At 42.4% G+C, this 16,041-nt stretch overlaps 1 protein-coding gene across 2 annotated transcripts in view; it reads left to right on the top strand.

The window, feature by feature from the left end:
* The window catches only part of UTP20 (UTP20 small subunit processome component), a 106,840-nt gene that overhangs the window by 79,615 nt on the left and 11,184 nt on the right, over window positions 1-16,041 (top strand). For both annotated transcript variants that reach the window (XM_061639473.1, XM_061639472.1), the window contains exons 46-55: window positions 2,329-2,495; window positions 2,833-2,974; window positions 4,010-4,126; window positions 9,024-9,194; window positions 10,310-10,438; window positions 11,269-11,379; window positions 11,536-11,615; window positions 12,946-13,015; window positions 14,434-14,616; window positions 15,424-15,555. In XM_061639473.1, the coding sequence (XP_061495457.1) occupies window positions 2,329-2,495; window positions 2,833-2,974; window positions 4,010-4,126; window positions 9,024-9,194; window positions 10,310-10,438; window positions 11,269-11,379; window positions 11,536-11,615; window positions 12,946-13,015; window positions 14,434-14,616; window positions 15,424-15,555 (1,302 nt within the window). The remainder of the gene's footprint in view (window positions 1-2,328; window positions 2,496-2,832; window positions 2,975-4,009; window positions 4,127-9,023; window positions 9,195-10,309; window positions 10,439-11,268; window positions 11,380-11,535; window positions 11,616-12,945; window positions 13,016-14,433; window positions 14,617-15,423; window positions 15,556-16,041) is intronic.

Genomic DNA, 16,041 nt, shown 5'->3' with positions numbered 1-16,041 from the left:
GAGAGGAAATCAGGAGACAGCTGCAGACCAGATGTGGCAGATGTGTGTGCCTGATGAACTATTGGGACAGATGTTTGAGGCGGTAAACCAGAGGTAGGTTCGTTAGGCGAACAGTGAGCGGGAAAGCCAAGAAACTCTTCCTCGTCAGAGGCAGCAGCCGGGGAATGGAAAATATCGCTTATGTGTGTCTGTGCTGTGGTTGGTACAGAGACATAACGAGGGCGCTTTGGTTTACTATGGCTGGAAAGATGTTTTGTCTTAGCCAGTGCTTTGGCATGTCTGGTCTTAGACGTGTTAGGATGTTGTGGCTTGGCTGATTGTGGCATGTCTGGCTGATCTGGCACCATGTGTGTTGATGGTGACATGCCTGGCTGTTCTGCCATCTTATATAAACCTGGGTGCAGTACACTGCCACGGAGGGGGCAGGATGTAAAGACCCGAACTGGCACAGCGTACTACCACGGAGGGGGTAGGATACACTGGCAGATGGCGAAATGCACTGCCACAGAGGGGGCAGAATGCACTGAGGTATCAGCGTTAATATAATATAGGCTGTTTTAGAGTTGGCACACTCAGATTAGTGCTGTAGGCTGGGTTTTTGGCTTGTTCACGGCCCCAGAGGGGGCAGGATATACAATGTAAATCAGATTTAATACAAGTCAGCCACTGATATTAAAGCTCTAGCCTTGATAATGTAATCCAGCCACTAGGATTAAAGCTCCAGCCTTGATAATACAATCCAGCCCACTAGGATTGGAGCTCCAGCCTTGATAATATAATTCAGCCACTAGGATTACAGCCACAGTAAAAATGTGTGTAAATCAGCCCTGTGTAAGTTTGTCAGCAGCACATATACACAAACATACAGATAGATAGCCTGCAGGGGAGGTATCCGATGGTTAATAAATGGTAACAAAAAAGGCGGGAATTTTGAATTTCAAAAAATGGCACCCGGAAAAAAGGGCGGGAAAAAACGATCAAAAAAGGCTGAGGGAGAAGGAGCAATGGCGGCCGTCTGGGGACGGAGTGGGGGGAAGGACTGTCCAGCACAGACTAGCAGGGGAAGCAGCGGGGCCGAAAACCGCACTAGCGGCTCAAAGGAATCCCCAGAAGGGAACAGGCAGTAAGGGAAAAGCGGCAGCCGCCGCCGAGAGAGCCGCCGTCGCCGTTTGCAAAGCCCTTCGCAGTGGGAATTAAAGCCACGTAGCGAGGGTGATCTGAGGAAAAAGGTATGATGGGGTAACGGCAGAAGCCGCAGCTGCAAGCTCCCGCAGAGATCGGAAGAGCCGCAGCCGCGGCAACAGAGCCGGGGGGGGGAGGAAGCTCCAAAACGATCAAAACCAAGATAACCGCAGCCGCGGTCACTGAGGGAACTCCCAGGCAACGGATACAACAGAGCCGGGGGGAGGGGGGACTCGAAAACTGCCAAAAACAAAAAGAGAGCCGCAGCCGCGGTCTCAGAGGGAGCCCCCAGTCAAGGAAAGAAAATAACTTGAAAAGAATAGCTCGGGGAAAAATGAAGAGACCCGCAGCCGCGGTCTCTGAGGGGACCCTCAGTAGGTTAAACACAAAAGAGAAAAAAGGATTTGAAAACAAATACACAAACAAATACGAGACTTAGCTAAATGCTACGTGTAATTCCAATCTTGTTCGTACGAAGGCAAGAATGAACTGGAGAGTGGGAGGGGCATGACGTCCCTAGTCTTGACTTCAAAAACATTCTTGCCTTCGCACGATAGGTGGAACTGTTTCCCACAGTGATGGCCCACCTCCTATGGAAAACGAGTGGCCCTCCAGATGTAGCTAGACTCCAGCTTCCATCAGCCCCAGCCAGCATGGCCAATGGTCAGGGATGAAGGGAAACACCCTTGACTTAGACTATGCTCACTAGAAGATATAGTTATTGTCAACCGCCCAGAGAGCTTCGGGTATGGGGCAGTATACAAGTTTAATAAATAAATAAATATATGTAGCCAGTTTCATTCAAAGCAAAATGCAAAGGTATTTGGCAGTGACTCAGTGAACTGAGTCACTAGAATGAGTTTCTTAGAATAGTAAAATGTGAAGCAAGGAGAATGAAGGGGACAGTCTTTGACACAATAGAGCATTTTTATGGGGTTTATCCTACTTATATAAAGGCAGGTCTGATCTTTGAGCATGTTACAGACTATGGAAGCAAATAATGTGTCCACTGCAAACATGTCACACAGAGAGGGATGGGGGGGGGAGGGACTTAGCCTTTCTAATAGCAATGTTGTACAGTCTAAAAAGGAACTGTAGCACTCAAGATTTCAATTTTATGGAGAGTTTTCTAATGCTCACTTGCAGATTTTAGAGAATACTACAAGCCTAAAGATGTCTCGGAAGGTGCATGAAACGTTACGCCGCATTGTGTCTGGACTGATATTGAACACAGCAATGACTGCAGAAACCATCCTTCTGCTCAGCCATGGGTTGATTAGTGAAAATCTACCATTGTTAACAGAGAAAGCAAGGTGAGTTTTTCTAGAAAGTTGCTCAAAGACCGATTTCTTTTTGTTTACTCAAATGACTGTATTGGATGCTTTTAAAAATGTGTTTTCCCACAGAAATAAGTGGAGCCCATTTGTCAGGATTGCTTCTTAGTCTAAAGACTGCCATTAAAGTAACTGGGATTACTTTGAAGTAAGCAGTTTAACTTCATTCTAAGGGCCATCCAGGAAGCTTTGGTTCAGTTTCTCTCCCCCCCCCCCCCGCCGCTCTCTGTGCTGTCTGTTCTTGACCCAGAGGAACTGTCTGCCAAGGCCTTAATTCTAGTTTTAAATTTTATTTTATTTTCATAACTGTTTTCAGAACTAAGGCTCCAGCTCCTCTAGATCCTCGTTTGCAACCAGAGAGCTGCCTCTTGCTTCCACCAACTCCAGTTCGAGGAGGGCAAAAAGCACCTGTGAGCAGCAAGACTAATATGCACATCTTGGTTGAATCAGGGCTACGGGTAAGAGGTGCCCCATATGCTTAAAAAAATAAAAATAAAACATTTTTCTTTATGCTTAGGTGCAGGAATATTACAAGAAATTGCATAACTGTGCTCTAGTTCATTTAGTAGTTCTTGTTTCTTCCAACCTGATTGGGATCGGAAGTATTCGATTATAACCCCCCTGACCGCTATAGTTGTGCCCTTCGTCCCTTCATAAGGAAAGACAGCTATGTGCCTCTTTACTTCATTGTTTGACACAATGGGTCATTCTGACATAAGACCGCTTGTTCTCCAAGCCATGGTTAGGAGGATTAGGAACATGTATTGTGCTCATACGCTTCTTCCAACCCTTGCATGTTCTGACTTCTTTCCTTTCCAGGTTTGTTTGTTTATTTATTTATTATATTTATATATCGCCCCATAGCTGAAGCTCTCTGGGCAGTTTATAGCAATTAAAAACAATAAGAACAAATATACAAATTTTAAAACACAAAAAACAATTTAAAAACACAACCCATTGTTTGCAATTACATCTGAATTGGGCAAACTATGGTTTGCCCAGTTCAGATGTTTGCAGTTATACCGGAAATGAGTGATTGAATCAAAGGGCACAGAGTGAAGGATGGGGGAGAGAAGGAAGCATGCATGCACATGGTTTTTTCATGTAGTGCCAAAATGTGGTTTAGTGCTATGTCTGAACTGAGCCAATTTGTAAAGATTTGCTACTTTACCACTCATATATCTCACAAGGACTGTAGGAAGCTTCCTTTTTTAGGTACGCATGAGTGAGCAGCATAGGGTTGAGATTAAGGGGTGGGGATAATGTTTTTCTGCACCCATTTACCCCATGCCTCTGATCCTTTGTTTTCTTAATCTCTCACCTCTTAATTTCAGTGCTGCATTTCCAAGATGTCACTGAAATTGCATAGAACATTAATATTTTCTGTTAGAACATGAGGTTGCCCTTGTTTTTGTGTAAACCCTTTTGTTTTCCAGAACAATTACCTGTTTTTGTATGTGCAATTAATGCCAAGAATGTTTTTACTATTACAGCTGCTGCACATGAGTCTGAAGAGGTCTAAAATAAATTCTTCAGATGATCACATTTTGGAAATGTTGGATCCTTTTGTACAGCTGCTTATCAACTGCCTTCAGTCTACAGATGTTAAGGTAGGGTTCTGAAAGTGCAACAGCTCCAACTTCTGCAGTGCAGACAGATCACAAAGTTCACCCTGGATCATGATTCTTTATCCTGCCACTAAGATATTAAGGAATTGGAGGAAATTTCACTTTTTGCATACCGATTGCTTGGATGTTTGGATCATTAAGACTGGTGGCCTCATTTGACTGTATGTTTGTATTTGAGTCTAAGTTTCTGTCCCTCATGGCTGTAGAGGTGTTGATGTGTGAGCGTTGTTGCGTGACAGCGCACGTTACTTTGGAGTTAAGTTGAGCAAGAAACTTCACAGAGGCTTGAGAAAGTTTTAAGAGTCTTTACTAAGACATTACGGCCAAAGTCATAGTTCCCCCCCTTCTTCCCCCTTCTTCCCCCTTCTTCCCTCTTCAAAAGCAAAAGTAAGAAAGACACAGACAGCACTCTAACATCAACAGTTAGACCTTTTCCCAAGCTGTTATCTACCGTTACCATGACAACTACTGGCCTTGGATGTCTGCTCTCTCAGGCCAGGCACAGCAGATAAGGCTGCTTCTCCAGACACTTCTTGTAACTTTCCAGACTTTCAGACTTGATGGAAAAACACTCAGTGACAGTACAGTACAATGGTCAACAATTCCCCCTTTTCCCATCATGTCTGTAATTCATTACAACAATAACAATAATACATTTCTACAATACAAAGTAATGCATTTCAATACATTGCATCATACATTTCCAGTTCAGGACATTTCAGGACATTTTTAAAACTTTATCAATCAAATTTCGGTTGCACACAAGTCAGATACAGTGTCTCAGGGTCCATCTCAACCTCTTTGTGCAACCCTGGACTGGTTATTAATCCCACCGTAAATCTTTCTGGTGGTTTTCCAATGTTAGATCTCTCAGAACGTCTCAAAGGCACTAGAGCTTCTGCTCTCCCAGCCCCCACATTTGAGCTGGTGCTTGGTACAGCCTGCGCAGGATATTCCATTTCCTCAGCCTTGCGTTTCTTTGATCTCCGTTTCCCACAAATGAGTTCATTTAATGCATCCCTAAGTGGAATTTGTGTGCCATCCACTTTTATGTCAAGGTTTGGTTTAAATGTTTGTGCTTGTGTTTGTGCTTGTGTGTCAGCGGATCCTGTAAGAATGACTGTTTGCCTTTGATCCCAAGGCTTTTCTGAGACTTTAATGCTTCTGCTCAGAACTAATTGCTGTGTTTCTGGTATCCACACTCTGAAATATGCATTCTGAAACCCCAGAACAAATCCCTGTTGTGCTCTGGGTGCAAGTTTGCCCCTTCTTTTTCCCTGTGGAATGTGGACCCAGCATCTAGCTCCAAATTTCTGAATGTGTTGCACTTTCGGCTTTCTCCCAGTGAGTTTCTCATAAGGTGACATTCCAAGTGCACTGTGTAACACCCTGTTGTGAATGTAATTCGCATACATGATTGCCTCTCCTCAGAAAGAATTCCCTAAACTGGAATCCATTAACATGGCTCTCATTGCTTCCTGAAGCACCCTGTTTTTTCTCTCAGCAGTCCCGTTAGAAAACGGGCTAAACGGAGCTGTGAAATTCTGGTTTATTCCCTTACTCTCAAGGAAGTCACTCAATGCTTTGCTCGTGAATTCTCCTCCCTGGTCTGAGCGTATAGCCCCCACCGTGGTGCCATGTTGAGTTTCAATTCTCTTAATGAACAGTTTCAGCTTCTGCTCAGCTTCACTTTTATGCTTGAGCAAATAAAGATGAGTGTATCTCGAAAAATCATCTACTATGACCAGAAAATACTTAGCACCTCCTCGTGAAGTGTTTATTGGCCCTGATAAATCAACATGAATGAGTTCATAGGGAGCTGATGTGGTCCTTTCAGCCTCCCGATTTATGGGTGCAATTGTCATTTTCGCTTTATGGCAAGCATCACAATCCATCATTAACTGTCCACAATCTTTCAAACGCATGTTTTCACTATGCATTGGGGTTTTCTTTATCGTGTCAAAGTTTGCATGCCCCAGCCTCTGATGCCATTCATGGACGCAGCCTTGATGTGTCTGTGCCTCAGCGTTTAACACAGCACACCCTGCTTGACTGCTTTTTATTACAAACTGGGAATCATTCAGGCTTCCCTGCAAGCACATTTGATTTCCCCTCATTACATAACATTTGTCTCTGTCAAACAACACTGAAAACCCACAACTGGTCAGTTTTCTCACAGACAACATGTTATGAGACAGTTCTGGTACAAACAAACAATCTGACAGTATTCCAAGCTTATCAAATCTCACCAGTCCTCGAGCCTCCACATTTTTCCACGATCCATCCGCTAGTTGAACAAAGTCCTGCTCATCTGTAGACGAATAAAACAAACTCCTGTCTTTGATTAATATATGGGACGCACCACTGTCAATAATCCAGTCAATTTGTCCCAAACCTTGAGGCTTCTGTTTACAAACAAAGTTCACACTTCCCTGCTTCCAGCCTCCGTCCCTGGAGTTGCGCCTGACTGCACAGTCTCTTTGAAGATGCCCACGAGCTCCGCAGACATAACAAGCTTTTAGCTGCTGCTGCTCCTGCTTGTAATCCTGCTTGCTTCCGACTGCTTCCTTCGGCACGGCACTTTTCTTCGCCTCTTGTCTCCGCTGCCATTCCTGGCTCAGCTTTTCCTCAATAAACGCAACATTGAGCCCCCCATCGGGCATGGCTTCAATTCCCATAACAAAATTATTCCAACTCCCATCGAGTGAAGCCAGGATCAAATAGGTCTTCTGAAGTTCACTGTGTTCGACGCCTCAGTCCGTCAGCTCTGCAAACAAACGTCTGAATTCCGTGAGATGCTCACTCATTTCGCACTCACCCGTGAAGCGCATCTGGTACAGCTTCCGTGCCAAACACAATCTAGATCCCACGGTCTGTTGCACATGAAGGGCCTCCAACACGTCCCACATCTGTTTGGCGTTTGTAACATCTCTCACGTGCAGCAGTTGAGAGTCTGCTAGAGCCAGAGTAATAAAAGCCTGCGCCCTCTCATCATTCCGTACCCAGGCCGCTGTAAGGGGTGCAGGGGGTGTTCCTTCAATAGCTTCCCATAAACCCTCTTTTATCAGGAAAGCACGCATCCTTGGCTTCCAACTGCCATAATTCTTTTCCGTAAGTCGTTCCATCTGCAAGCCTCCAGACATGTTTACAGCAGTCATCTCTGCTCACCTCTGTCTGGCACAATCAATCAAGCTGCCCTCTGGATCTCCGTCTGCCGTTCAGACCAGCCACTTACTCCTGTGTAACGCGCTGTGGATCTGGGCCCATAACCCTGTTGATGTGTGAGCGTTGTTGCGTGACAGCGCACGTTACTTTGGAGTTCAGTTGAGCAAGAAACTTCACAGAGGCTTGAGAAAGTTTTAAGAGTCTTTACTAAGACATTACGGCCAAAGGCATAGTTCCCCCCCTTCTTCCCCCTTCTTCCCTCTTCAAAAGCAGAAGTAAGAAAGACACAGACAGCACTCTAACATCAACAGTTAGACCTTTTCCCAAGCTGTTATCTACCGTTACCATGACAACTACTGGCCTTGGATGTCTGCTCTCTCAGGCCAGGCACAGCAGATAAGGCTGCTTCTCCAGACACTTCTTGTAACTTTCCAGACTTTCAGACTTGATGGAAAAACACTCAGTGACAGTACAGTACAATGGTCAACAAGAGAAAGGCTTTTACCAGGAGCCAGCATGGTGTCTTCCAGATGTTGTACTCCATCAGCCCCAGCCAACAAGGCTAATAATTGGGGATGATGAGAGTTGCAGTCCAACATCTGGAGGGCACCATGCTGGCTATGACTGCTTTAAAATATGTCCTGTAAAGGCACTGTAGCTCACTGCTGGGTAACCACAATCATTGTGTGTACCAGGAAGCGGAATCTGTGGTCCTCCAGATGAAGTTGGACTACAGTGCCCATCATCTCTGACTATTGACCATGCTGGCTGGGGCTGATGGAATTTGGATCACAGCAACATCTAGAGGGCCATAGGTTCCCATCCCTGCTCTATACAGTTGGGACTAAGGGAGATTACTAAATTAAAGACTTTCACAACTGACCTCTTATACTCAGGTACATGCATTCTAGTGAAAAACGCATGATGTGCAGCAATAGTGCATTGTACATGTGCATTCAAATGGTTGGATTTCCCTCCAGCATTTGCATATTATAATGGTGATTAGAAAATGATTGGATCCTGCTACTGTGTATATTATGGAGAAATGCACATGCACCATTCACAATGTACTTCCATTTGTATTTTGGACATAGGCTTAGTTTGGATGGCAATTCAAAACTTCATAAACATTGTTATGATGCTGCTTACAAGTTTTAGGGCTGAGCGCTCCGCCCTTCATTCCTCCTCTTCCTGTTGCACACTGAGACTGGCTTGTTAACTGATGTTAAGCCAGAGTTCCCTGGTTCAGATGTAACAGGAAACTCTGGTTTAATACAAGCCATGGTCTTTGCACCGAAGCAGATGTGTGGTAGGAGAAGGGACAAGGAGGAGCATTTGGCATTGACACTTGATTTAGGCTTCATAAACAATGGTTTTTTGAATCCTTGAATGATTGTCCAAACCAGATCTCAGAAACAATGTGAATCGCCACTCAGATGGCATGACTGCAAGGCAGACTTAAGGTCTGGGACTTCTTTTTATGGCATTTCAGCACCAGGCTGCTCTATAATCCATCTTTATTTTTCTTCTGTATGCTGAAATTGTGGCATTAAACAGCAGAGCCTCAAAGCATGGATCATGTGGCAGTCTTGGAGAAACGTGGCATCCCACGTGAGACAAAACCCAAGGGTTCCAGTTGAGGAATTTGGATGGTATCAAACTTCTTTACGATTCACCTAGCTTTTCATTCATTCATTCATTCATTCTCTCCCAGGTGATCACTGGTGCTCTTCAGTCTCTTCTGTGGGTTTTAAAATTTCCGCTACCTGCAGTAGATAAGAATATAGAACAGCTAGTCAAGCAACTTTTCCTTCTGCTGAAAGACTTTGCGAAGCCAGGAGCAGCTAAAGGCCAGAATTTTCACTTGGTCATGAATTGTTTTAAAGTAAGTTGAAACCAAAAGAATAGTTCATTGTGGATGTTGCAGGGTGCTTTTTCCAGATCCTTCTGTCTGCATGACACGAATGAATGGTGTAACAGAGAAGGCACCTCTGTCTCCTTTCAGATCTGCATATGTTAGCAAACAGTTTTGAAGAGCTGTTCACTGAACATTTTTTCTTGACTTTTATCCAGGCAGTGGCCATGTGAAGAGTTCCAGCTTTTTGTCTGATGTGATAACCCACTGCAGATCCCCAGTGCTATCACCTCACAGAAGCTGGGAACTACACAGCTGCCTAATTAGGACACGGAAGGGGGAGGGGATGGGGAAGAGATAAGTTCTGTAATGGCCAGACATAGTGTAGAAGTTCCACTGCTATGTGGATTCTATGATTTCACAACCATACTGCACAAATGCTTATACCTATGCTTGGTAGCAAAGGAGATAGTCATGCACAAATTTGTCCTTGCTGATATTTTTAATTTTTTTTTGCAAAACTGGCAGATCACTTAACTCTAAGGACCCAAAATAGTTTATAATAAATTGCATTGGGTGGTATTCAACGCTAATCCTACTCAGAGTGGACACTTTGAAGTTAATAGACATGACTAACTTAGGCTCATTCATTTCATTGGCCCTACTCTGAGTAGGACTTAGTTGAATACAACCCATAATTCCATTGTGAAGCAGTCATTTAAAACCATATGTCCATAAAATGAATTCATAGCTGCAGTAAATAAAAGTCCACAGAGGAATGGTTAAAAAGCCTAATATTCCCTTCCCCACAAAGTCTACAAAGATGGGATATGAGGGTCTCATTTGGCAGTAGATCCGAACTATTCCATAAAGTTGGGCTACCACAGAAAAGGGGCTTCCACTAATCTGCCCTCTAAATGGGAACACTGAGCACAGCCTTGTCTGCTCTCTAAACAGAGCATGCAGTAGAGTCTTGTGAAGTAAGTTGCATTCTTTGTAATAGGGCTTATTGCTGGGAAAGTGTCTTTTGGATTGTGGCCCTAATGGGTGGGGAGGTGATGACCATACACAAAATCTCTGAGGACCCTGAATCTTGTAGCACATTCTGCAATATTCATGTTCATAATTCTAGATTTTAATTACAGTGTGTAACTCTGCTGGTGAGGAATACAAAGAGTCACATAACAGAGAAAGAGCTACAAGTGTTGCTTGGATATGCTGAAGAAGATATCTATGATTCATTACGACAAGCCACTGCCTTTGGCCTCTTGAAGGTATTGTTGACACTGTAACAAAGTGTCTTTTAAGACTTATTTCTTGAAATGGAAATAAAGCTCTCCATTTTTTCATATGAAAGATAAAAGCATATATAAAGCTGATGATTGTGCTTTTTATGTATGAAGAAGGCTTGGATGTGTTTCTTTTTAAGATGAATCATGAGGAATTGGAATTCGCTAGCTCTTTAGTAATCTACCTGCCTTTCATCTGAAAAATAGAACTCCCAAGATGGCTAGCAATCAACATGAAACACGGTCATTTAGAACAATAAGCATAAAACAAACCCAAGGCTAAGCAGCTGCAGCAGTAGTAATATCATCAATGGATTCCTTGCTGAAAGGCATGTCTGTCTTACGTTAGTCTTCAAGTGATGCCTAAAGGCACAAAGAGAGGATAATAATGATGCAAGAGCAAAAGTACTTGAAAGTCAGTGTCACTGTTTCCAGCACAAAGTATTTTTAGATGAGGACATAAATACTGCCTTATACTATGTGTAATGCTGATGTGTCTTTCTAAAAATGAATTATTTTCACTGTGTAACACCCTTCCATGATAGTAATTTTCTCAGGCTTTTCTCCTCAAATCAAATTAAAATTAAAAAGAAAGAAATGTATAGATACAAATACAAAGACTTTTTAATCCACTATAGGCCAGCCCTCTGCATCAGGGAAATTACTGGTTGCCCAAAAGTGTTTCAAGATGTGTAAAAAGCTAGTCAAAAACAAAAAAACAAACCATGAAAAACATGAGTTTTAAGTTGTATTTGACAGGAGCACAGAACATAATAATGATGTCTCAGTTGTGGTTTTTGTTCTCATTTTAAAAGGCAATTGTATCCAGAAAACATGTAGTTCCAGAAATGGATGGTGTCATGCAGAAGGTTGCAGACTTTGCCATCACAGGGCAAAATGAGCAAGTTCGAATCCAGTGCAGACAGGTTTGTATTCCCCCTCCCCCCTTTGACCTTGTATCACAGTAGCTGTTTTTGCCAGGTTTCATTTTATTAATCATTTTATCAGGGAACAGCACAACTATATCTCCTGTTACTGTAAAGTTTTAACAAATGGTTTCTTGTTTGCTCCCCCACCCTCAGATTTATCTGAAATATATTCTTGATTATCCGCTTGGTAAAAATTTGAAAGCCAACCTTGAGTACATCTTTGCTCAGCTCAAGTAAGTGCACAGAGATTGTTGTATATATCATTCTCAACAGAAAAAAAGAAAAAAACTGCAAAGCTGGTCTTTTCCTTCTGATCAGAATGGCGCTATTCTTTTGACCCTATGCTGTTTGCAGAAATAGGCCCATGCAGGACCAAGACTTCAGAATAACACATCAGTAATGTATCTAAAGCCAATGATATCACCTATACAATGCACATTCCCTCCATTGTTTCTGTATTTTTATCTCATGTTTGTGCTGGCGTTATTTCTTTGCTTGTATGTGAACAAATAGTCACATTAGGAACATAGGAAGCTGCTCTATACCACTCTGTATTGGCTACTCTGACTGGCAGTGAGTCGCTAAGGTCTTTCACATCTGCTGCTCTCTGATCCCTGAAACTGGAGAGGTTGACAGTTGAATCTGGGACCTTCTGCATGCACAGCATTTGTTCTACTGAGCTGTGGTCCTTAACCCATGTAGAGACTTCCACATAAGCTTGACACTGTGCACTATGAATAGTTCCATTTAAACAGTACAACTTTCTCCGGTACACAGGAAAAATGGGTATAAGTTTGTCACATCCACCTTGTTTAAATACCTCCATGGTGTATGTGCAGTCCAACTCTTGAAACGCTGAAGGTATGCTTGGTTCCAGCTTGGATCCAAGGCTTGCCTTGTTCTTATTTATTTATTTAATTGATTTATATCCTGCCCTTCCTCCCAGCAGGCTCCTAGGGCAGCAAACAAAAGCACTAGAAACACTTTAAAACATCATAAAAACAGATATTAAAATATATTAAAACAAAACAACTTTAAAAACATTTTTTAAAAGCTTTGAAGACATTTTTTGTAAAAAGGTTAAAAACGTATTGTTTTTAAAAAAAAGGTTTAAAAGCATATTAAAAAGCAGTTCTTCTAGCTATTTGTTGGCTGAAGGGAAGAGAATGGAAGGGTTGCCAACATCTGATCCCCAGAGGGCTGTGACAATAATAGTTGTATGGAGGAAGAGAGTGGCTTGCCATGTATAGCATCTCACATCCCAGTGATGAGAGAAACACTCATATGTATTTACCTTGCCCTTCCCATGCAGCTATTAGAGACACAAGAGCATTCTTCAAGGCCAGGTGTTTGCAAAAGCAGTAAGTTTTGTGAAAATATATGTACACATGCCATGCTGTGTAGTTGCCTTAAATTAGGAGTACCTGGAGCTCCTAAACACACGTGGGAGTAAGTCCCATCAGGAATTTACTTCTGAGTACGCATACATAGGATTGTGCAATTACTATGAAATTTCTTCCATAGCTTGAAGGCATTGACCATACTGTTCTGTTATTGCCATAGTTACGAATATGAGACGGGAAGAGAGTCTGCTTTGGAAATGATTGCTTATCTCTTTGAAAAGTTCCCTCAGGTAATCTATAATTGCATCACAAACTTCATATTCTTACTGCTTTTCAACCTAGAATATGGTATTTAATAGTATATATTTAACTAAGGCTGCACAACAATTATTCCCATAGTGGGAAGATCATAGTGGGACTTACTTTTGAGAAGCCATGCATAGGCTCTGGGGAGCTGCTCACATACAGCTTACCATGCATGTTGCTGTGTTATCTTTTCAAGAGTATGGTGAGATTGCTGACAAACATGGGCTGCACGAAGAGGTCAGGGCAGCATACATGTTCTCCCCCCCTTTAATTATTGCACCAAGCCTGTGAAGTAGGTTAGGCTGAGAGTCTGAAGTATGGATGGATGTACTCAAGAAATGCATGAGCCTTGTGCCCATGTACTTCACCGTCATGCTCCCCCTTCTTCCCTTGGTATATTGTGATAATTGATTTCCTGTGTCAATTAACTGTAGTTTCCTATTTATGTTGAAACTGGAAAACTGTGGTTACCAGTATTGGAACAAACAGGACCCTGAAACCATGGTTTGAAGTTTGATAGTTGGCACATAACAGGAAACAATGGTTAATTAACTTAGGAAGTCTTTTAGTCTCAGGGTAGCATGAAGATGGAGCACATGGGCACGAGGCTTGTGCGTATCTAAGCTTAGTAAGTAGAGGTATGTACACCTGAACTTGCCAGTGACTGTGCCAGTCACCCAGTGAAATTCATGGCGTAATTTGAACTCAGGTCTCCCCAATCCAAGTCTGATACTCTAGTCACTACACCATACTGGCTCTTAGGTGTGGATTGGATGTACATGGGATGCAGGTTTGTGCTCCTCTGAAATCACCACATGGATGCACCCAGTAAGGGTTTCCCCAAGTCATTTGTTTCCCCACTCTGAAACACTTTGAACTGTCACTGTGACTTATTGACCTGACTGAGCAGAAGTACTTTCTGCTGAAAGAAATTACAGAGATGCTTCATCAGAACTATTTTTGAATATACTGGGTAAAACCAGAGCTTGGAAAAGTTACTTTTTTTGAACTACAACTCCCATCAGCCCCAGCCAACATGGCCACTGGATTGGACTGATGGGATTTGTAGTTCAAAAAAGTAACTTTCCCAAGCTCTGGTTAAAACTCTATATAAGCATTGGTGAATGTAGGGCTGCTGCTGATTTTGGTTTAGTGCTGTTTCAGCTGCTTACATAGATAAGAATTGTGGGTAGTGTGCAATTCTTGGTTATATGAATTATGGGCTGAAATACCAGTTAGAAAAGAGGGCAGAGAGTTCTCAAATTCATATATCTGTATATATATGAATGAATATGATTGCTTTGACTGGTTTATGGGATGGGTGGGTGAGTACCTGTGTTGTTTATGTAGTCTAGAGATTGCCAGCTAACAAACTGGCTTACTTCGCTTTCTTCTTCTTCAGGGTTTATTGCATGAGTTTTGTGGGCTATTCTTTGTTCCACTATGTATGATGATAGTAAATGATGACTCTGCAAAGTGCAAAAAGATGTCAGCCCTGGCAGTCAAATGTCTTCTCAGTAAGATTAACCCTGCAAACCGAGACCTGATGTTTTCACTGGTTACCTCGTGGTTCAAGAGTGAAAAGGTACCGCTTATAGTAGTAGTTTAAATATTGTCCTGGACAGTTCACTTTGCTAGCTGAATGGAGAAAATGAGGGAATGGTAAGAGATTAATCTTTTTGTAGAAGAGATTTTGTTAGTTAAACTTCACTGGTGGAAGGCTAGCATTGTAATTTTTAAGGACTTTGTAGTTAGGCCAGTTTCTTGTGGGATTCAAATCTCAGCTCAGAATTGTAGCTGAATGTGCGGTTGAGAAGGCAGTTAAGCCTGTCGTCTTGGGTCTTCTCCCCTTCTGAGACCACATTTAGCTGGCTGTCTTCAGGCAGAGTTGTACTGACCTTGGCTCTACTGCTGCGCTCTTGTAGAGGGAAGCACTGCTCCCTCAAGAGATATTTTAACTCTCACATGTCTTGGCCTTTGAAGTGTAACCCCACTTTACCTCCCATAACATAAGCAAAGCCCCATCTAGTCCAGCATGCTGTTTCCCATGGTGGCCCACAAAGATGCCTCTGGGAAGCTCACAAGCTGGACATGAACATGTTAGCACTCTCCTGCTCATGTGCCCTAGCCATTGGCATTTAGAGGCATGCTGCCTTTGATCCTGGAAGTAGCAGGTAGCCATCATGACTAGTTGCCAGTGATAGCCTTATCTTTCATGAATTTGTCTAATCCCCTTTTAAAGTTATCTTGTGCAAGCAAATTCCATAGTTGGTAATGATTTATGACTTATATATCCTACACATATACAAATTGTAAATAGTGCTAGTTATGTTTTGGGTTTTTTGCTTTTTAAAAAATTCCCTACTAACGTGAGGTTGTCCCTTACTGACAGAGTGTGCACAAGAGGTTAGCTGCTCATGCCTGTGGAGCATTTGTTGAAGCTGAAGGAATCGGATTTGAAAAAAGACTTGGAACAATTCTTCCAGTTATTGAGAGAGAAATGCATCCTTCAAATTTTGAAGATGTAAGTTATTTAATCAGGGTTATTGATGGCAAGCTAGAGTGACAATGAAAGTAGATCTTCAGACATGTAAATGTACTGATGGCATCTCTCCCTATCCTTCCCCCCATTCCCTGCTCCCTACCCAGCAGTGCAGTTAATTAAAAAAAATGCTTTCAGATCGTATTTATAACAAAACCAATTCTGTATTTAAAATTCATACAATTTAATATTGTATTTATAACAGAAACTTTGGAAACGTGTATTTTCATACCCTGATTTTCATAACAAGTTTTTATACTGACATATTTTTCAAGTTCAAGACAGTATCTTGAATAACAAGTTGTCTTTGCAGTATTCTATAAATGGATTCCAGTTAACTTTGAAACCGTCCCACCCGTCTTTTTCCAGTGCTGTAAAATTCGGCAGCCAGGATTACTTGAATTGAAACCTCTGCACTGTTCATATGCTGTTGAATTTGCAGGATGATAATCTTTCACTGTCCATTTT

This window comes from Rhineura floridana, chromosome 8 (assembly GCF_030035675.1).
Source record: "Rhineura floridana isolate rRhiFlo1 chromosome 8, rRhiFlo1.hap2, whole genome shotgun sequence".
In the NCBI taxonomy this organism is placed as follows: domain Eukaryota; kingdom Metazoa; phylum Chordata; class Lepidosauria; order Squamata; family Rhineuridae; genus Rhineura; species Rhineura floridana.
Note: the sequence above shows the minus strand (reverse complement) of the source record. Positions and strands in the feature narration are given on the sequence as shown.